The 23180-nt window shown below is 44.7% G+C and overlaps 1 protein-coding gene across 1 annotated transcript in view; it reads right to left on the bottom strand.

The window, feature by feature from the left end:
• Window positions 1-23180, bottom strand: part of LOC124717351 (UDP-glucosyltransferase 2-like) — a 76792-nt gene that overhangs the window by 42862 nt on the left and 10750 nt on the right. The window contains exons 2-3 of the mRNA XM_047244180.1: window positions 13563-14397; window positions 6537-6759 (exon numbers count right to left, since the gene is read on the bottom strand). Of these exons, the coding sequence (XP_047100136.1) occupies window positions 6537-6759; window positions 13563-14396 (1057 nt within the window). The 5' untranslated portion in view covers window position 14397. The remainder of the gene's footprint in view (window positions 1-6536; window positions 6760-13562; window positions 14398-23180) is intronic.

Below are 23180 nucleotides of genomic sequence, written 5' to 3'. Positions count from 1 at the left end.
CCATCCAGTCCACCATAGGCGACCGGGACCACCGGGGCGCCTACATCTATTTTTCCTGGGAGATTCAGAAGACATGGTGAACGTGTGGGAAGCGGAAAATCCGCTTCTTCGACGAACACAAAGGAAGCTGGGTTAGCAAGTTTCAATATTAACAAGCCTGGAAGATTTACACCAGACCCACTAAGAACGCTCGATGCCACCACGAAGCCCCGGGTGGAGAGCAAAGGCAGCCGCCGTTCTCTGTACAAACGGCCGCTCAGCAAGGCTGTTGCAACCACGCGGAACTTATCTGTCGTCAGCTGCCTTGCCGAGACGTGTTTCACGTCATAGAAGAGAATTTAGAGCCGAACTGTTAATAAATAATCTATATTTGTCAATATCTTCTAGAGAGCTCGGAAAACAGTGCTATTATCTTTGCAAACCAAAGATTAACGGCCTGTTTATGTGTGTAGGTTGGAGTGAGGCTATAACAGGAGCGAGAGGCTAAAATGCGACGGGCTCGTCACTGATATGAGTATGGAAGTATGGATTAAACGCGGAGAGTATTGTATAAGCATTTTATTCACTATGATGAATCATATTTTGCGGAACTTATAAAACAAGAAATGCTTTTTGACAAACACGATAAAGTTCTGGCCGGTCGGTGTGGCCGTGCGGTTCTAGGCGCTTCAGTCTGGAACAGCGTGTCAAAGAGTTGTGGCAACACTTTAACATTCTTTACCACTTGAGTTTAGCGCGATCATATCGCTGACGTATTAGAGCATAATCTTTGCCTCTGTTGGCATAGTGGCTTACAGTTGTTTATGTTTAACGTTGTGTTTTCGAGTGTGAAAGTAATAAAAATTATTCTGAACAACTGCGTATCATTCTATAGGTCGGGCATACTAGAAAGTCTCCACAATGGTGACCCCGACGTGATGCCCCTCCCAATAACATACAAAGGACTTCACCGATTCCTCGGTAAGCTCAACTGCTACCGCCACCATTTACCTCACACCTAATGACAGCCCAAGAACCACTCTTGGCTGTACTCATAGGAAAAAATACTACAGGAAACCCCATACCATCATGCCGGGTGATACGCCAGTATGGCGATGACGAATACACGCTTCCAATGTGCGTTCACCGCGATGTCGCCAAACACGGATGCGACCATCATGATGCTGCAAACAGGACCTGGATTCATCACAAAAAATGACGTTTTGCTATACGTGCACCCACGTTGGTCGTTGAGTACACCATCGCAAGCGCTCCTGTCTGTGATGCAGCGTCAAGGGTAACCGCAGCCATGGTCTCCGAACTGATTGTTCATGCTGCTGCAAACGTCGTGGGAACTGTTCGTGCAGATGGTTGTTGTCTTGCAAACATCCCCATCTGTTGACTCAGGGATCGAGACGTGGCTGCACGATCCGTGACAGCCATGCAGATAAGCTGCCTGTCATCTCGACTGCTAGTGATACGAGACCGTTGGGATCCAGCACGGCGTTCCGTATTACCTTCCTGAACCCACCGCCGATTCCATATTCTGCTAACAGTCGTTGGATCTCGACCAACGCGAGCAGCAATGTCGCGATACAATAAACCGCAATCGCGATCAGCTACAATCCGACCTTTATCAAAGTCGGAAACGAGATGGTACGCATTTCTCCTCCTTACACGAGGCATCACAACAACGTTTCACCAGGCAACGCCCGTCAATTGCTGTTTGTGTATGAGAAATCGGTTGGAAACTTTCGTCATGTCAGTACGTTGTAGGTGTCACCACCGGCGCCAACCTTGTGTGAATGCTTTGAAAAGGTAATCAATTGCATATCACAGCATCTTCTTCCTGTCGGTTAAATTTCGCGTCTGTAGCACGTCATCTTCGTGGTGTAGCAATTTTAATGGCCAGTAGTGCAGTTTATGGCGAAGAGTTGAGAGTTCCAAGGGAATTATTCGCGCCACAATCCTCTCGATTGGCCACTTCAGAGCTTTACACGCAGTTTGTACAACAACTTAGCAGCAGAATGTGAAAACTGGAGCCTACCAACCCTATCAGGCGTGGGGAACGAAAGGTGTTCGTGCATAAAGACTTGACGCAAGCGTCTCAAGTGTGGCTCAGAGACGATGCAGTACGCCCACCAGTTTCTCCATACTGTGGTCCCTACCGAATAATAGAGGTGAACACTGGTTCAGAATCGAGAAGAACGGCAATCGAGAAACAGTGTCCATTGAGCACCTCAAACCCGTGTACATCGACGTGGTCACTCCCAGCACTCAACCCATGGTGTCAAGTTCACCCAGCGAGGAACCCACCGTGATGACGCCAGAGAACACGGACGATAACCCAGATACTCATACAGAGTAACAGGAAGAACAGGATCGGGTTCCAACAGTGGTTACAAGAGCAGGTAGACAAGTGAAGTGTAAATTCCCTGACATACCGGAAGCACCCGGTTTAAAAAAAAATGGAGGGGCTGATGTGGCAACACTTTGACATTCTTTGCCACGTGAGGTTAGCGCGATCGTATCGCTGACGTATTAGAGCATAATCTTTGCCGCTGTTGGCATAGTGACTTAGAGTTGTTTATGTTTAACGTTGTGTTTTCGAGTGTGAAAGTAATAAAAGTTATTCTGAACATCTGCGTATTATTCTATAGTTCGGGCATACTAGAAAGCCTCCACAGAGTAAACTGCTCTTCCAAGGAGCAATTATTGTTCCATATTTCGGGTTATATTCTTCACATCAATAAGTATGTTGTATTACACACTTTCTGAACTAGCCTGTGTTCTTCCTCAGCGTTCAAGCTATCTGAATACCAAATTTCATCAAAATCGGTTTAGTGGTTTAGTCGTGAAAGCGCAAAGGGCTAAGCTCGCACATACAGTATTAACATGGATTTGCTGTATGTACTCCTACATCTACATGGATACTCTGCAAATCACATTTAAGTGCTAGGCAGAGGGTTCATCGAACCACCTTCACAATTCTCTTATTATTCGAACCTAGTATACAGCGCAGAGAGAACTAACACCTATATCTGACCGTACGAGCTCTGATTTCCCTTATTCTATCATGGTGATCGTTTATTCCTATGTAGTTCGGCGTCAACAAAGTATTTTGGCATTTGGAAATGGAAGTTCGTGATTGAAATTTCGTTAGAAGATTCCTCTGCAACGAAAAACTCCTTTGTTTTAATGACGTCCATCCCAAATCGTGTATCATTTCAGTGACACTCTTTCCCCTATTTCGCGATACTGCAAATCACGCTGCCCTTCTTTGAACTTTTTCGATGTACTCCGTCAGTCCTATCTGGTAAGGATCCCACACCGTGCAGCAGTATTCCAACAGAGGACGGGCAAGGGTAGGCAGTTTCCTTAGTAGATCTGTTGCATTTTCTAAGTGTCCTGCCAACAAAACGCAGTCTTTGGTTAGCCTTCCCTACAACATTTTCTACGTGTTAATTCTAATTTAATTGTGATTCTTGGGTATTTAGTTGAATTTACGGCCTTTAGGTTTGACTGATTTATCGTGTAACCGAAGTTCAACGGATTCCTTTTAGCACCCATGTGGATGACGTCACAATGCCAATTTTCGCACCGTACAGACATCTTTTCTAAATCGGTATGCAATTTGCTTTGGTCTTCTGATGACGACAGCGTCATTTGCAAACAACCGAGGACGGCTGCTCAGATTGTCTCCCAAATCGCTTATATAGATAAGGAACAGCAAAGGGCCTATAACACTACCTTGGGGAACGCCAGAAATCACTTATGCTTTACTTGATGACTTTCCGTCAATTACTACTTCAATTGCAGTCTCATTCCGTTTCCTTCTGCGTTAGAATATAATTAAGTTCTTGGCTTTAGTGGACCCTTATGTCTCAACAAGTGAACGATAGTGTTCCATAAACTCCTTCTCTGTTCCACTCTTTTAAGGACTTGAACATTCATGATCACATCAGTCCGTTTAAGTTTCAGTACGCGCCCGTACAAGCAAATCTCAAAAGAATTCCAGCTTTCCTTGCCTCCGATCCAGAGCCCAAGACTGACAGCCATACACGATGCCGCAATCCAGCAACTGCTTTCTCGAGATGTAGACTGTTACTTTTTTAGGTTATCATCTTCTTTTGTTTATAGAAGGCACTTTTTGTGTGCGCAGTGCTGCTGTTTCCCTCTTGTGCGATATCGCTCCCGAGGAAAGTATGTGAGTCAGCTTGCAGTTGCCAGTCATGCACTCTGGACTTGGCTTATCCTCCTCTGGCACACCATTACCGCTGTTTTAGACTCCTTTACATCCGTGTCATAGTGTTTTGTTGAGAAGTGAATAAGACAAGGTTGTAGGCTATCCCCAATATTGTCAAATTTGTACATTGAGCAATTTGTGAAGGAAACCAAGGAGAAATTTGGGAAGGGCACTAATGTTCAGCGAGAAGAAATAAAAACTTCACCGTTTGCCGACGACATTGTAAGTCTGACTAGCGAAAGACTTGCAAGAGCGGTTTAACGGAATGGTTAGAGTCTTAAAAAGTGGTTATAAGATATATTTCAACAAAAGTAAAACAAGACCAATAGAACGTAATCGAATTAACTCAGGCGATGCTGAGGGAATTTAGATTAATAAATGAGAAGCTAAAAAAAAAATTCTGTTTTGTCAGCAAAATAACTGATAGTGACCGAAGTGTAGAGGATATAAAATGCAGACTGGCAATGGCAAGAAAAGCATTTCTTAATATTTAACATAAATTTAAATGTTAGGAAGTTTTCTGAAGGTATTTGCATGATAGCATTATTCTCAAGTGCAACGTGGGCAATAAACAGTTCAGACAAGAAAAAAATGGAAGTTTTGTTATATGTAATGCTACGAAGGAATGCTGAAGATTGGATGGGTAGATCGAATAATTAATATGGAGGTACTGAATCAAGTAGGAGAGAAATGAAATCTATGGCACAAATTGAGTAAGTGAAGGTATTGATTGGTAGAACATGCCTGAGACATCAAAGAATTACGAAATCAGGAAACGTGGGTGTTGATACTGCAGAGGGTTGACAAGCCTGACTAGAGTAGGCGGTTTCAAATGGGTGTAAGTCGCAGTAGCCACACAAAGATGAAGAAGTTTGCCCAGGGTAAGCTATTGTGGGGAGCAGTAGCGTACCTCTCTTTGGACTGAAGGCAACAATACTTTCTCACAACCTTCTCCATTTCACCTAATATATCTTTAAATCCTTATTCACTTTCAACTAATATAGTTATTTTAGTAGATTCTATACATATTTAAAATTTTTCTTTTAAACTTAACCCAAAAATTTAAGACTGCAGCATATATTACTTTCCCCAGTGAACGCCGTATTCAATGTTTCGAGGTTCAGGGCCTTACTTACACATCAATATTTCTTTAAACAGTGTGTTGAGAGTAAAAGTTACCAACAACGAACGAAATTTGCGTTATTAATTCTTTTTGGTGGTCATAAGGTAGGTAACACGCATTACTGAACGTGCATTGATATTGCTAAGAGTGTGTTGAAATCTATTTTCAATTTGTGGACCCTGCTTACACATCAGTACCTCTTTAAAAAGCATGTTGTTAATATAATTCAACAACAATTAATTCTGTTCTCCAATTTTTTTGGGGGTGGGGGTAAAGTACTGCTTCTTCTTACTCCCCTCTCCCATCCTTGGTAATGCGCACATTATGGTAAACGTCTTGGTATTGCTAGGGTTAAGGTATGCCCTATAGATCCCATGTATACTGGACAGTTTTCTGTTTTCGTCCTTATTAGCGCCTCTCAAAATGTTCCTCAAAAAACTTGCAGTGGAAAAAATTTGTTTCACAGTATCGAAGATGAAGAAGTGCTCATAACTCTTAAGGTATGGATTTTAGATCCGATGTTCACTAGAATTTTTGCTTCGAATGATCGTTCCGATCGTATCTCTGAATATTGATCATTTCTCCTGGACACCCTGTGGATCACAAATATGTTATGGCTCCAATTCCAGACTGCGACCTGACTCCGGCACTGGAAACAGTGCTAAAATTCTTCTTCTTGTCTAATTAACATGCTGCGAACCAAGCGTCTTGCACCGATCATTGCCCAAAGTTCGAAGTCGGTTAACTCGTGGCATGCTGTCATGTCCACTACACGGTCTGTATGTAACAGTTTTCGTATTCCACGTATAGCAGCTAGATTAGAGCATCACACTCGACACATTTTGAAACAGGACAACAAAATGGTTCAGATGGCTCTGAGCACTATGGGACTTAACATCTATGGTCATCAGTCCCCTAGAACTTAGAACTACTTAAAACTAACTAACCTAAAGACATCACACACAGCCATGCCCGAGGCAGGATTCGAACCTGCGACCGTAGCGGTCGCGCGGTTACAGACTGTTGCGCCTAGAACCGCTCGGCCACACCGGCCGGCTGTGCGAGACAAATGCACCTCATAGGCTTCAGCGGCCGGCAACCGTCCTATGACTTTTGGGCACCCAGGGTAAATGACTTGCCCTGATATAATGACAGAACTATAGAAAGTGGAGTGTGAAGTGCACGTACCCAGGATGTCGTTCTGGGGCGCCCACTTGATGATCTTGACGTTGGGCGGCTGACCAGGCAGGGAGTCGGACTCCCACTTCCAGATCACCTTGTGGGGCAGCGTGGCAAAGGCCTCCAGGAAGGCGCGCCTGCTGGCTTCGTCCAGCTTGTCGCTCCGGATGTTTGTGCCCAGGCTCATGAAGATGGCCCCGTCTTTTGCCGAGTCCAGGAACTCCTTCAGGTCCTACAATAAAAAGAGATAATCATTCTATGATGATGGTTCTACATGTTTGGAGGTAGACAGTATTGTCCATAGTGAGCCGTGCGTGGCTCGTGTTCCCGCCATCATGTATTTTACACCCTGTTTTCAACGTACTTCCACCCCACTACGTTGATTTAAGTTACTACTGTCACTGATTTGCTGTTTTGCCTGGCCGTGAACGGCGTTAACAGCGCTTATCGATATATCCCCTCTCGTAGTATCTTTGCTTGACTGCTATTACTTCCCGGTGGTTGTCTGTCGTAAGCGAGTTCGGATAGGGAGTTCGCATCGCGAGTCAGGGTCTGCCAGTCAGTTGGAACGCGTCTGGAGCGCAGTGCGCACCTGCCAGTCGGGGAGTTGCAATGCCGCACTAGTGCAGTCGGGTTGGAGCAGCAGTGAGGTCTGCTTTGACGTGGCCCGCCCGACCATTGCCACCACGCATCACTTGAGCCGGTCTTGGTGGATCGTCGATCGGTCGTCCTACCGGACGACGCATTTTGGCTCGCCGATCCATCATGAGTCAGCTGTGTATCTGTGCATCGACTCCCAATTTGCCTTCGTGCGTGTTTAGTTACTGCTGAGTGTCGTTTAAGTCTTCGTCCAGGTGATTGTAAAAATGTGTGTGTAGTTGGTGTCATTTTCACTTACAACTTGTTTTAAATGTTGTTGGCGTACTGGCAGTCGGTCGGTCGGTTGTTGCGAACGAGGGAAGATGTCGGAGCGTGTGTGGAGCTGTCCGATCGCTACGAGCTTCGTGGTTCATCGACCCAGGACGTCAAAGTGGAGTAGTGGTTTCAACTACCCAGGCCACGTCCATTCATGTTGTGGTGGTTCGGTTCGGTGGTTCGCTGTTGGGAGGTTTTCCTGTGAGCAACACCGAGTGTTTCTACGGCTGGAATTTAGCCGCCATGCGGTGCAATTAACTATTTTGGTTGACTACTATTCGAGTGCACCAGTGCAATTTTCTGCCTTGTGACCGTTAGTGTTCTGGTTACCTGCCCTGGGTACTGACGTAAGTTCAGGCAGTGTCCTTCCCTCACCTGTTTTCGCTGTTCAACATGGTGTGTGTTATTTTGACAGCTAGTACATACTCCATTGTGGATTATCACGTTTTTAACCCTTACTGTTTGAGGTCTCATGTACTGACTGATGGGTAGCAAGTCGTTGTGTCGATCGGTCCTCGACTGTCCCCTAGTTAGGTTCCAACCGATCAAGTGTAGTTGGGCTCACCACCTGTCTCGCCTAAGTGAACGAGGGCAGACCGACCTTCCTGTAGGCTTCTGAGTGCCACCGGTGTTTAATTATCTGTTTTCAGCTGCTTAAAATTTAAGGCTTGTAGTAATTTTCCTTTTTTTCTTACAAATTTTGCAAATTAATTCCTAAATTTATCTTTCGAGCTTTAACATTGGGGTCTTCTGCCTTTAAAGATTATGGTAATATATTTTAAAATTTTGAAACTTAATTGTGGCCCTCATCCATTTGTGTTGCACCTTGCATATGTTTGTTCTATCTACTTTGCGGTGATGTTTTTTTTTTTAAATTGTTTTATTGCTATCTTAATTGGATTTCTATCTTATTGATTTGTTAAGATTTCTTGTTTGGAGGCCTTCAGCCGTGAAAGAATTGCATTCAGTAAAGGTCAGACTATGTGCCGCTTTGGTTGTAAAAGTGTTATTAAATTACAATTAGAAGATGAAACTGACCCCAACCTATTTGGCCCTTTCCACAATCCTAATTACCTGTTCTGCTCAGCGGGTTTAGCGGGTGTATCACTTAGAACCAGTTTTTATTTGAAATTCTGTCACCGGTCGCCGAGGACAATGAAAGAAACGTACACAATGTGATCATAACTGGTCACTCTTGTTAGATGGAAGTGATCTGAGGTACTTATGGAAGGAAAAATGTTAACCTAGCAGCACCTGAAAATGCGATCCAAGTTATAGCTGGAAATGATTGGGGCCTTTAACTTTTTAGATTTGGCCGTCAAAAGGGAGGCAGGAAAGCCCACCATTGGCGTTTTCAGAAATAAACACACTCTCACACTCTACTGGAGGAGAGATTGAGCCACGCAGCTCCTCAGACTTCCACGCAGAGTAGGAAATTTGGAAGAGAACTAGGGGTTATTAAGTATGAAGGAGCAGAAAATGGATACAGCAAGCAGGATATTCTATTACGTTAAAAAATATATAAAACAAAATTACTAACGCAAATAGTGGATGAAAGAAAATAGCGAAAGCTGAGACGAAATACGCTCTTGGTCAAACAAAGGGCGAGTGTCAGCAATAATAGAGAATTTTTTTCCAGACTACGTAATGATAGCATATCGAAATGAAGCGGAAATTGCATATAGCATGGCAAAAAAGGAGCAATATAATAATTCTGGACTGTTTGTAGTATATAACGTATGGCGTTTGGCATACGCATTGAAAGTGGCAAACATGAGCTTCGTACAGCAGAGCAATTTTAATGGCCAGTAATGTAGCTTAGTGAAGTACCCGTGGTCGAGGGGTAGCGTCTTTCATTCGTAATCAAAACGTCTTCGGTCTCGGGTTCGATCCCCGCCACTGCCTAAACTTTGATAAATAATCAGCATTGGCGGCCGAAGACTTCCGGCATAAGAAGTCAGCCTCATTCTGCCAACGGCCTTGTCAAAGAGGGCGGAGGAGCGGATAGAGGTTCAGGGCACTCTCTTGTCCCAGGGGTGGGAAATTGCCCCTAAAGGCGGAAGAATCAGCAATGATCAACGACATGAGGATGCAGAAGGCAATGGAAACCACTGCATTAAAGACACGTAACGTGTATCCACAGGACATGTGGCCTGTATTTGAAGAAGTGTCATGATGATCTCTCCATTGGCAAAAGATTCCGGAATAGTCCCCCATTCGGATCTCCGGGAGGGGACTGCCAAGGGGGAGGTTACTATGAGAAAAAGATTGATAATCAACGAAAGGATAACGTTCTACGAGTCGGGGCGTGGAATGACAGTAGCTTGAACGTGGTAGGGAAACTAGAAAATCTGAAAAGGGAAATGCAAAGGCTCAATCTAGATACAGTGAAGTGAAGTGGAAGGAAGACAAAGATTTCTGGTCAGATGATTACCGGGTAATATCAACAGCAGCATAAAATGGTATAACAGGTGTAGGATTCGTTATAAATAGGAAGGTAGGGCAGAGGGTGTGTTACTGTGAACAGTTCAGTGACCGGGTTGTTCTAATCAGAATCGACAGCAGACCAACACCGACAACGATAGATCAGGTATACATGCCGACGTCGCAAGCTGGAGATGAACAGATAGAGAAAGTGTATGAGGATATTGAAAGGGTAATGCAGTATGTAAAGGGGGACGAAAATCTAATAGTCATGGGCGGCTGGAATGCAGTTGTAGGGGAAGGAGTAGAAGAAAAGGTTATAGGAGAATATGGGCTTGGGACAAGGAATGAAAGAGGAGAAAGACTAATTGAGTTCTGTAACAAGTTTCAGCTAGTAATAGCGAATACCCTGTTCACGAATCACAAGAGGAGGAAGTATACTTGGAAAAGGTCGGGAGATACGGGAAGATTTCAATTAGATTGCATCATGGTCAGACAGAGATTCCGAAATCAGATACTGGATTGTAAGGCGTACCCAGGAGCAGATATAGACTCAGATCACAATATAGTAGTGATGAAGAGTAGGCTGAAGTTCAAGACATTAGTCAGGAAGAATCAATACGCAAAGAAGTGGGATACGGAAGTACTAAGGAATGACGAGATACGTTTGAAGTTCTCTAACGCTATAGATACAGCAATAAGGAGTAGCGCAGTAGGCAGTACAATTGAAGAGGAATGGACATCTCTAAAAAGGGCCATCACAGAAGTTGGGAACGAAAACATAGGTACAAAGAAGGTAGCTGTGAAGAAACCATGGGTAACAGAAGAAATACTTCAGTTGATTGATGAAAGGAGGAAGTACAAACATGTTCCAGGAAAATCAGGAATACAGAAATACAAGTCGCTGAGGAATGAAATAAATAGGAAGTGCAGGGAAGCTAAGACGAAATGGCTGCAGGAAAAATGTGAAGACATCGAAAAAGATATGATTGTCGGAAGGACAGACTCAGCATACAGGAAAGTCAAAACAACCTTTGGTGACATTAAAAGCAACGGTGGTAACATTAAGAGTGCAACGGGAATTCCACTGTTAAATGCAGAGGAGAGAGCAGATAGGTGGAAAGAGTACATTGAAAGGCTCTATGAGGGTGAAGATTTGTCTGATGTGATAGAAGAAGAAACAGGAGTCGATCTAGAAGAGATATGGGATCCAGTATTAGAATCGGAATTTAAAAGAGCTTTGGAGGACTTACGGTCAAATAAGGCAGAAGGGATAGATAACATTCCATCAGAATTTCTAAAATCATTGGGGGAAGTGGCAACAAAACGACTATTCACGTTGGTGTGTAGAATATATGAGTCTGGCGATATACCATCTGACTTTCGGAAAAGCATCATCCACACAATTCCGAAGACGGTAAGAGCTGACAAGTGGGAGAATTATCGCACAATCAGCTTAACAGCTCACGCATCGAAGCTACTTACAAGAATAATATACAGAAGAATGGAAAAGAAAATTGAGAATGCGCTAGGTGACGATCAGTTTGGCTTTAGGAAAAGTAAAGGGACGAGAGAGGCAATGCTGACGTTACGGTAATAATGGAAGCAAGGCTAAAGAAAAATCAAGACACTTTCATGGGATTTGTCGACCTGGAAAAAGCGTTCGACAATATAAAATGGTACAAGCTGTTCGAGATTCTGAAAAAAGTAGGGGTAAGCTATAGGGAGAGACGGGTCATATCAATATGTACAACAACCAAGAGGGAATAATAAGAGTGGACGATCAAGAACGAAGTGCTCGTATTAAGAAGGGTGTAAGACAAGGCTGTAGCCTTTCGCTCCTACTCTTCAGTCTGTACATCGAGGAAGCAATGATGGAAATAAAAGAAAGGTTCAGGAGTGGAATTAAAATACAAGGTGAAAGGATAGCAATGGTACGATTCGCTGATGACATTGCTATCCTGAGTGAAAGTGAAGAAGAATTAAATGATCTGCTGAACGGAATGGACAGTCTAATGAGTACACAGTATGGTTTGAGAGTAAATCGGAGAAAGACGAAGGTAATGAGAAGTAGTAGAAATAAGAACAGCGAGAAACTTAACATCAGGATTGATGGTCACGAAGTCAATGAAGTTTAGGAATTCTGCTACCTAGACAGTAAAATAACCAATGACGGACGGAGCAAGGAGGACATCAAAAGTAGACTTGCTATGGCAAAAAAGTATTTCTGGCCAAGAGAAGTCTACTAATATCAAATACCGGCCTTAATTTGAGGAAGAAATTTCTGAGGATGTACGTCTGGAGTACAGCATTGTATGGTAGTGAAACATGGACTGTGGGAAAACCGGAACAGGAGAGAATCGAAGCATTTGAGACGTGGTGCTATAGACGAATGTTGAAAATTAGGTGGACTGATAAGGTAAGGAATGAGGAGGTTCTACGCAGAAACGGAGAGGAAAAGAATATATGGAAAACACTGATAAGGAGAAGGGACAGGATGATAGGACATCTGCTAAGACATGGGGGAATGACTTCCATGGTACTAGAGGGAGCTGTAGTGGGCAAAAACTCTAGAGGAAGACAGAGATTGGAATACGTCAAGCAAATAATTGAGGACGTAGGTTGCAAGTGCTACTCTGAGATGAAGAGGTTAGCACAGGAAAGGAATTCGTGGCGGGCCGCATCAAACCAATCAGTAGACTGATGGCCAAAAAAAAAGTGTAGCTTCCTCGGAACGTGAATATGATTTTGTCGTAAAACATAAAACTTGCTCGGCCGAGGTTCGAATTGCAGTCTTCGACGTCCTGAAACAATAGACAACAATCAACTGTCTGAAATTTCCTGGCAGTGGGAGTAGGTGGTCGATAGCCTACTGAGTTTGTCGGTCTCAAAGGGGCCAACAAGATGCGTGATTAGCATTGCACAAATACTGAAGCAGCAGTACCTCAGTAATAATTAATATGTATGGTTTTGACGATGCTTATCTGATCATATTTGCGAGCCTCTATAATAAATAAATCGGTTATTTAAATTTTACCTTGGACGAAACGTTAGGAATAGAAGAATTCCATGGACCACGGCCATATAACCCGGAAGAATTATCAACAACGATTTTCCTAATATTTATTATATGGAGGATCACAGTTAGATTATCAGATATGTTAGACATCGAGTTGTGTTTATGTTGAGATGACAGGTATTTAATTTCTGGTGCGATGTGTGAGGTACCAGGTCTACTTAGGAGTCAATGAAGTAGATAACAACGCACGTTAGTCATGTAATTTGTCTGAGCACAAAAATCAATCTAAGGCGCGGCAGTCATAGACTGTGCGGCTGATCCCGGCCGGAGGTTCGAGTCCTCCCTCCGGCATGGGTGTGTGTGTTTGTCCTTAGGCTAATTTAGGTTAAATAGTATGTAAGCTTAGGGACTGATGACCTTAGCAGTTAAGTCCCATAACATTTCACACACATTTGAACATTTTTGAACAAACATCAAACTGAACGTTTGAGACACTGACATGGTCAATTAAGAAGTAGCAATTGTTAACGCACATAAGAGTTCAGGGTCGTTTCTATTTGTCTAGAGTCCACACATCATGGCATGTTGCGTTACTCTGCAGTACACTCTTTTCACGATGTGCAACAAATTTTAAAATCTGAACTTGGAAGAGTAAAATGTGACTAGGTTCAACTCACCTTGGGTAGCGGCTGTGGAGGTTTCGCTTGCAGCCCTCCGATCTCAATGATGGCCGGCACCAGCGGCTTGGGGTAGTCCGTGCTGAAGTGGGTGTTGACCATTACGAAGCTGACGTTCTTCTCGGTCTCGCTGGGCAGCGGCGTAGAGTCGCCAAAGAACTTCCTGCTGAGCTCATCCTGCTGCGGCATGTACAAAAACCTGCGGTAGAGCCACACGTACGTGTCGAGCAGAAAGTTTTGCATCCTCTGCGTGAATGTCATGTGGTCGGTCAGAGGCAGAATGTAAGTGTTCACATAGGACGGGTTCTGGAAGTTTCCCATCAGGTCGTATGCCCACGGAGGACCTGGGTAGCCTGTGATACCGATTACTGGAGGGTTGCCGAATTTGCTGACGAAACCCAGCACGCATTCCTGCACGACGAATTCTGTGATGATCAGATCGAACGTCTCGTTTTTCGCCAATTCTAGCAGCTGTCGAGCACCTTCCGAGTTTAACGTGTGACGGCATGTGACTAGTCCCCAGCTGAAAACTTCTGCAACCATGGTCATCTTATCCATTTCTGCGAAGCTCTCGTAGTCGAACGCTTCTTGTATGGCCTCGTAGGCTCCTTCTATCAGGATTTCCCGACGGTTAGGAGACGGTTTCTTCTCCTGGTCTGGAGCGAACACAGTCACCTGGTGACCGCGTTTGGCGAGCTCGAGGGTGAAGCGGCGGTTGAAGATGTGGTGGCTGCGAGTGACGCTGGTCATCAGACAGAGGATCTTGGCCGACTCACAGAGGCCCACCAGCCACAGCGCCAGTATGGCTGATGCCCAGACTGTGGTCTTCCACATCCTGAAACAGTGGGACACCATCAACTCATGACAGAAAAATATTAGCTGTTAATGACTCACCATCTGCATCAGGAGGGCGACAGGAAACGAATGTTCGGGAAATGCAGAGATCAATCTTCTGTGAAATGTATGTATTACACTCCACAAAATGGACATCGTCGACATTCAAGAAATGTCCAAAACGAACCATTAACTTGCACCGTGAACATCGCATGAAAAATGGTGGCCGGCCAGTGTGGCCGAGCGGTTCTAGGCGCTACAGTCTGGAACCGCGCAACCACTACGGTCGCAGGTTCGAATCCTGCCTCGGGCATGGATGTGTGTGATGTCAAAAATGGCCCTGAGTACTATGGGACTTTTCTGAGGTCATCAGTCCCCCAGAACTTAGAACTACTTAATCCTAACTAACCTGAGAATATCACACACATCCATGCCCGAGGCAGGATTCGAACCTGCGACCGTAGCGGTCGCACGGTTCCAGACTGAAGCGCCTAGAACCGCTCGGCCACTCCGGCCGGCTGTGTGATGTCCTTAGGTTAGTTAGGTTTAAGTAGTTCTATGTTCTAGGGGACTGATGACCTCACATGTTAAGTCCCACAGTGCTCAGAGCCATTTGAACCTTTGAAAAATGGTGCGTTACAAAATTGGGATTTACAAAAAGCACAGTGAGCAATGCATGGCTCGTGTTCATGCCATTTATTGTTTGTCATCTTCTGTTACGGTACTGTCGCCTCGTTTTCTTATTCCATTTACGGGCGTCACTAACTTCCTGCCTTACTTGCCTGAGAGTGGCAGCAGCAACGCGTATCGATAAGTGCACTGTCGTACCATCTCTGGAGCGAACAATAGTATTTCTGGGTCGTTGTGTGTTTGGCATTTCAGTTTGAGTGGTACCAGCAGTGCAGTTGGGACGCACCAGCAATGCAGTCGGGGATGGAGCCCCAGCGAGGTCCACACAGCCAGTACCAGCGGGAACGACCGGTGGTTGGTCGTTCGGTTGGTCGACTCATCGACGACGTGTATTTGGGTCTGTTTCTTCCTGTGCAGATATGTCGGTTGTATTCCTCTGCATGGTCCGAGCCAGTGTCTCTCGGACGTCGTCCGTGCGAAGGAAGTCAGTGAGTAGGACACGCACCAGCAATGCAGTCGCGATGGAGCACCAGTCGCGGACGGACCAGCAGTTGGGTGTGTCGGTTGGCGTGGAGTTGGGTTGGAGCAACTGGCGGCGTGCACGCGCGGTTGGAGTGTGAGGTGCCGCTTGTGAGTGCTACGAAGTTCGTTGCCCACCGATCTTGGACATGAAAGTTGAGTCTTAGCTTAACTTACTATTGAGCCTCAACTGTTTACATGTCTTCGTTTGTTTCTGTGTGTCGTTGTATTGAAACCTTGTGGTCGTTTTGTTGGATGTGTCCAGCGGAACTGATTTGGATGATTGGTCGATCGCCTGTGTGTCGGTTGGGTTGCCTTCCAATTAAGAGATTGTTCGTCAGGCTGCCAGTCTCACCTAAACGGGCGTTAGTATTACAGTCCCAGGCCGACTTTTGGAAACTTCTGAGCGCCGTACCTTGTGTGTTATGTAGTAATTTCCGTGTTTGGATTTTAGTTATTTGCTTGATGTGTGGCCTTCAGCCGAGTTTTAATGCCTCTTAAATTAATGTCCTTCTCTTGCCCTTAAGGCATGATATCGTTTTTCTTATAGCGGCCTTCAGCTGAATTTTACATCAAATCTTTTAAAGCCTTAAGCCGTTAAATTATTGTGTTGATGTGTGGCCTTCAGCCGAGTTATAATATCTCTTAAATTGATGTTCTTGTCTTGCCCTTAAGGCATACGGTTGTGATGTTTTGATATCGGACCTTCAGCCGAATTTGTTCCAATTGTTTTAAGACTAGGCCTTCTCCCGTCGGATTGAAACACTTATTGCTAAATATGCGACCTCCAGCCGAGTCCCATTAAAATTAAAGTGCTAAGGCCTTCAGCCTGTTTAGATTGAAGATTTAGAAAATATTTTGGGTGACACTTCCAGAAGAATGTCAATTTCTTACTTAGGCCTTGCGTCTTGGATTTTAAGTGTGACCTTCAGCCGATCTAAAGCTAACCAAAGGAGGTGGATTAAAGTTTTGAGTGTTTTGCATCCTTGTTGTAATACTGTGTGTTGGTGAATAAAGTTTTTATGTTGAGTGCAACTGACAGTAACCATTTTTTGGCCCCTTTCCACAACCTAATCCGCTCTGGCCAGGCGTTTCAGACAGGATGTTCAGCTAGGCATCCACTCTTACAGAAGGCATATAGAATCATATCGCTGTCCCTTACGCCCATTTTCCCACTCTTGTTTGCTGTGACGGAATTATTCCCTACTGCCCTTTAAATATCACGCACACGAGAAAGAATCGTAGGGGATACAACACCTACAACTTCTCGCAGCACAATAAATAACTTTCCAGCCAATTTACGATCCAGATTAACAGTCCGTATAATTGCATACGAATGCGTTAAGGTATTGATGTTAGCTGATTTCACTACAACTCTCTTGGCACTTTTAATTTCCATGGTTTCTTTCATATGCGTTTCCTCTTCAAACTCCGAATGCTTGGAGTTGTTTATACCATCTACAAATTTAAGGGGTGATTTTCGCAGTTTGCTATGCATCGTCAAGTTGACGCTTTGTTTGCAATTTCGTTATCTTACGTCTTTATGTAGCACTGTTTGAAGCTGCGTAACTATCCATTGCATCCCTTGAAATCACTGTAATCTATGTTGTGCGCAATTTCAAGAGTGTCACATAGTAGGTCACTATCATGCACGGGGGCTAAAGACTACACTGTTGAGCGCCCATAACACCATATCCATCCATCCACTATCATGCACGTCCTGTAAATTGTACCGAACCGTCTTGAAACGCGCAAAACTACTTTTTGTAACAAGTGTGCCTGTTTCTCCCTTAAAAACTACAGTTTTTCTGATGCAGTACACGATCGTATTGCTGCGGACTTATTCGAAATCTGTTCATAATTCTTTCTTTTTTTTACTATGTTACGGTTGCTCTTCTACGTACATAATTATGTTCAGTACCTGCTCCTTGGACAGTTGTTGTCCTTTACTATATTTCACTGGAGACGTGATTTATGGCTCCCTGTCCGACAAGGATGATGAACTACACGGCTCGACCCCTGTTTCAATATCTCTTTCGTTAAGCACGTATCGTCATCATTGTACTCTTCATGTACATTGTCCACACAGTCGAGCGTATACATCGCCACACATTCCACTGACTCATCTTGCAGAAACGCTAATATTTCGTCTGCCACCTCTTTCTGACGCTGCGAAATTCCTTGGATTGCTTTCGGACGAAATGTCAACTTCTGCAACTTTTGTTGTGTATATAATGCAATATTTGCTTTGTTTATCACCGCCATTGCTCTGCTTTGTATCAACACCATTAGTACTGTAGCCCTGTTGTGTGTTACTCGTCGAGTAAGCAGTTCAACTACGCTTCGCAGCCTAATGCAGTGCTCACTATTGGATACCTCCAGTCATGCTCCTGTTACCATTAATAGCCAATATTGCGGCTGCGTGGTAGACAATATGTCGGGATCGAATGCCGTAAACATGATTGACCTTTTGTGACCTCGCACCCAAGGGGTTCCTTGTAAGTGTAGCACCATACAAGAGTATTTGCTCCTATCAAGAACATTACTGTCATTGTGTATCACTGAGCATCACGAATCTACAGCTATAAAGAGTTACGCATATCTCAGTTATGAAGTATACATACGGTAAATAAAATTACTAATTTTTCTTCTTTTTGTAGATGTGTGGCCGTTTTTGTTAGCCACCTGTACTACTGACACATCGCAAAAAGCCTCATTTTTATCAGTTCCGTTGCTCAATAGTGTGTGACACATATTGGGTTGTTTGGGGAAGGAGACCAGACAGCGAGGTCATCGGATTAAGGAGGGAGGGACGGGGACGGAAGTCGGCCGTGCCCTTTCAAAGGAACCATCCCAACACTTGCCTGGAACGATTTAGGGAAATCACGGTGTGGTGTGCGTACTGTAAGACCTTCGGTACACATACTATCAGATTATTTGTCTTGTCGCTCTAACGAAGTAGGCGAGCATCAGCAATATGTCTCGTGGTCTTATTGTGGCGTGTTTATCTTCTGCCGTTAGGACAGACGATACAAATGTCACTTGCGCCCTTAGAGTAGCAGATTGACGGTGACCATCTTTAAACAGAACTTGATTAAGTTTCACACACATTTATTAAAATAATAAAAAGCATAGAAATAACTTCATTCTGGATGCTATTTACAATTGACAATCTGTAGTTCCTTTGGTCTTGGTACGTTAATGTTATTCTCACATATCTCTGATACTTGACAAAGTGTCTATACATTTATCTTCATGGCTATGTACAGGAATATGGTAATCTTATTAGGCGCAGACTGAAACTTGACTATAGACTGGTACAGACTAATGCAGACTGGTACAGACTGGTGCAGACTGGTACAGAGGTCTGTACACTCGTTATAATACCTCGCGTATTCAGGTATCACTGTGCGAGTGTGATCCGCGAGGAGAAAAGGTTCTACATTAGCAGCAATCTCATTGGCTGCGTTACATATTAATACGCGGATCGGCGGAAGAAGAATTTGATCCGTCTCTAAGACAGCGCCATCTCGTACTGCGGAGACGGACGAGCGCTGCGCCTGCGCTGTTGTGCTTAGCGGGGCGCGCTCTAGTGGGAAAGTTGTGTACGCGCTGACTACGCGCAACTATGTACACAACACACGGAAAACCTAAATCAGGATGGCCGGACGCGGGATTCAACCGTCGTCCTCCCGAATGCGAGTCCAGTGTCTAACCGCTGCGCCAATTCGCTCGGTCTGTGACACATACCAAGTCTATTTACATAACAGATAGAGGTGATAAGAAAAATGTTACACTCTTCGTAAGAGTGAGACCTTGTCAGAAATGTAAAACAAACTACAAAGGCAGGAACAACAAGAGAGGGACGTTATGCTTCACGTGAGCCTTTATCAAAAAATTCCCCATTCATTCTAGAAACATCCCCCAGGCTGTGGCTAAGCCATGTCTCCGCAATATCCTTTCTTCCAGGAGTGCTAGTTCTGCAAGGTTCGCAGGAGAGCTTCTGTGAAGTTTGGAAGGTAGGAGACGAGGTACTGGCAGAAGTAAAGCTGTGAGGACGGGGAGTCAGTCGTGCTTGGGTAGCTCAGATGGTAGAGCACTTGCGCGCGAAAGGTCAAGGTCCCGAGTTCGAGTCTCGGTCCGGCACGCAGTTTTAATCTGCGAGGAAGTTTCAAAATTCCCCATGTCTGCCTTTATAAAACGAATCAAGAAATATATCACTGTCACCCAGAAAATATTAGATACAGGCGCCCAGGTAGATGCCATTTTCCTTGACTTCCGGAAGGCGTTCGATACAGTTCCGCACTGTCGTCTGATAAACAAAGTAAGAGCCTACGGAATATCAGACCAGCTCTGTGGCTGGATTGAAGAGTTTTTAGCAAACAGAACACAGCATGTTGTTCTCAATGGAGAGACGTCTACAGACGTTAAAGTAACCTCTGGCGTGCCACAGGGGAGTGTTATGGGACCATTGCTTTTCACAATATATATAAATGACCTAGTAGATAGTGTCAGAAGTTCCAATTCAGCTTTTCGCAGATGATGCTGTAGTATACAGAGAAGTTGCAGCATTAGAAAATTGCAGCGAAATGCAGGAAGATCTGCAGCGGATAGGCACTTGGTGCAGGTAGTGGCAACTGACCCACAACATAGACAAATGTAATGTATTGCGAATACATAGAAAGAAGGTTCCTTTATTGTATGATTATATGATAGTGGAACAAACACTGGTAGCAGTTACTTCTGTAAAATATCTGGGAGTATGCGTGCAGAACGATTTGAAGTGGAATGATCATATAAAATTAATTGTTGGTAAGGCGGGTACCAGATTGAGATTCGTTGGGAGAGTCCTTAGAAAATGTAGTCCATCAACAAGGGAGGTGGCTTACAAAACACTCGTTCGACCTATACTTGAGTACTGCTCATCAGTGTGGCACCTGTGCCAGGTCGGGTTGACGGAAGAGATAGAGAAGATCCAAAGAAGAGCGGCTCGTTTCGTCACAGGGTTATTTGGTAAGCGTGATAGCGATATGGAGATGTTTAGCAAACTCAAGTGGCAGACTCTGCAAGAGAGGCGCTCTGCATCGCGGTGTAGCTTGCTCGCCAGGTTTCGAGAGGGTGCGTTTTTGGATGAGGTATCGAATATATTCCTTCCCCCTACTTATACCTCCCGAGGAGATCACGAGTGTAAAATCAGAGAGATTCGAGCGCGCACGGAGGCTTTCCGGCAGTCGTTCTTCCCGCGAACCATACGTGACTGGAACAGGAAAGGGAGGTAATGGCAGTGGCACGTTAAGTGCCCTCCGCCACACACCGTTTGGTGGCTTGCGGAGCATAAATGTAGATGTAGATGTAGATGTCTGTCTTGTAATAGCTCAGGGCGTTAAGTATAGGGAAATTCGTATTGATATTGCGACGAACCTCAAGTCTTTGTTCCTCGCACACCGTCTACAGATGGAATAAGATATACAATACAAATCCCCCAACTGCGAGGTACAAACCGTGCGTTGACTACTGGAGTAGGTTTCGTGTTCAGTTGAGAGTGAAGCTTGGCGAGTTGCTCTCGAGAGGGCTTCTCGGGAAAAACTCGCAAGTGACAGGGGCCTGACGCTAGGCGCAAATTGAGACGTGTATAGCGCGTGTGGCGGGGCATAGCGCAGGACGCATTTTTGTAGCTTCACAGGTTCAAATGGGATCGCGCAAAGTGGGACGCGACGCTGCGGGGGTCACGACACCTGCTCCTGCGCCAGGTCGCGCGGCGTTGTGGTTGCGGCACAGTTTCTCGCGTCGCGCGAGTTCTACTGGTAGGGTGAGGCGGCGAGCAGGAAGGCAGTCCTGCCGATGCTCACTTCGCCTTGGCGCATGTTGTCAGTGAAACTATTGCCCATCCGAAAAATACGGCCTTACTTTATGTTTAATTTTATTATAACTGAATAGCGTTTCGATTTTCGCCATTTAAGCGCGCCATCTCTTTCGTTAGTACATAATAGTTTCCAGTTACATACATCTGTACAGTTCTTTTGTTTTGTTTATTCTTTTGTCAAGAAAAATGTACAGTTCAATAACTGGTGAGTCATTATACAGGGTGTTACAAAAAGGTATGGTCAAACTTTCGGGAAACATTCCTCACACACAAATAAAGAGAAGATGTTATGTGGACATGTGTCTGGAAACTCTTAATTTCCATGTTAGAGCTCATTTTAGTTTCGTCAGTATGTACTGTACTTTCTCGATTCACTGCCAGGTGGCCCAACTGAAGGAAAGTAGTGTTGACTTCGGTGCTTGTGTTGACATGTGGCCCCTTGCTCTACAGTACTAGCATCAAGCACATCATTACTTAGCATCAACAGGTTAGTGTTCATCACGAACGTGGTTTTGCAGTCAGTGCAATGTTTACAAATGCGGAATTGGCAGATGCTCATTTGATGCATGGATTAGTACAGGGCAATAGCCGTGGCGCGGTACGTTTGTATCGAGACAGATTTCCAGAAGGAATGTGTCCCGACAGTAAGACGTTCGAAGCAAGTGATCGGCGTCTTAGGGAGCACGGAACATTCCAGCCTATGACTCGCGACTGGGGAAGACCAAGAACGACGAGGACACCTGCAATGGACGAGGCAATTCTTCGTGCAGTTGACGATAACCCTAATGTCAGCGTCAGAGAAGTTGCTGCTGAACAAGGTAACGTTGGCCACGTCACTGTATCGAGAGTGCTACGGGAGAACCAGTTGTTTCTGTACCATGTACAGCGTGTGCAGGCACTATCAGCAGCTGATTGGCCTCCACGGGTACACTTCTGCAAATAGTTCATCCAACAATGTGTCAATCCTCATTTCAGTGCAAATGTTCTCTTTACGGATGAGGCTTCATTCCAACGTGATCAAATTATAAATTTTCACAATCAGCATGTGTGGGCTGACGAGAATCTGCACGCAATTGTGCAATCACGTCATCAACACAGATTTTCTGTGAACGTTTGGCCAGGCATTGTTGGTGATGTCTTGATTGGGCCCCATGTTCTTCCACCTACGCTCAATGGAGCACGTTATCATGATTTCTTATGAGATACTCTACCTGTGCTGCTAGAACATGTGCCTTTACAAGTACGACACAACATGTGGTTCATGCACGATGGAGCTCCTGCACATTTCAGTCGAAGTGTTCGTATGCTTCTCAACAACAGATTCGGTGACCGGTGGATTGGTAGAGGCGGACCAATTCCATGGCCTCCACGCTCTCCTGACCTCAACCCTCTTGACTTTCATTTATGGGGGCATTTGAAAGCTCTTGTCTGCGCAACCCCGGTACCAAATGTAGAGACTCTTCGTGCTCGTATTGTGGACGGCTGTGATACAATACGCCATTCTCCAGGGCTGCATCAGCGCTTCAGGGATTCCATGCGACAGAGGGTGGATGCATGTATCCTCGCTAACGGAGGACATTTTGAACATTTCCTGTAACAAAGTGTTTGAAGTCACGCTGGTACGTTCTGTTGCTGTTTTTCCATTCCATTATTAATGTGATTTGAAGTAATAAAATGAGCTCTAACATGGAAAGTAAGCGTTTCCGGACACATGTCCACATAACCTATTTTCTTTCTTTGTGTGAGGAATGTTTCCTGAAAGTTTGGCCGTA

The sequence above is a fragment of the Schistocerca piceifrons genome, chromosome 9 (genome assembly GCF_021461385.2).
Source record: "Schistocerca piceifrons isolate TAMUIC-IGC-003096 chromosome 9, iqSchPice1.1, whole genome shotgun sequence".
Classification (NCBI taxonomy): Eukaryota; Metazoa; Arthropoda; class Insecta; order Orthoptera; family Acrididae; genus Schistocerca; species Schistocerca piceifrons.
This window is presented reverse-complemented; position numbering and strand designations above follow the sequence as displayed.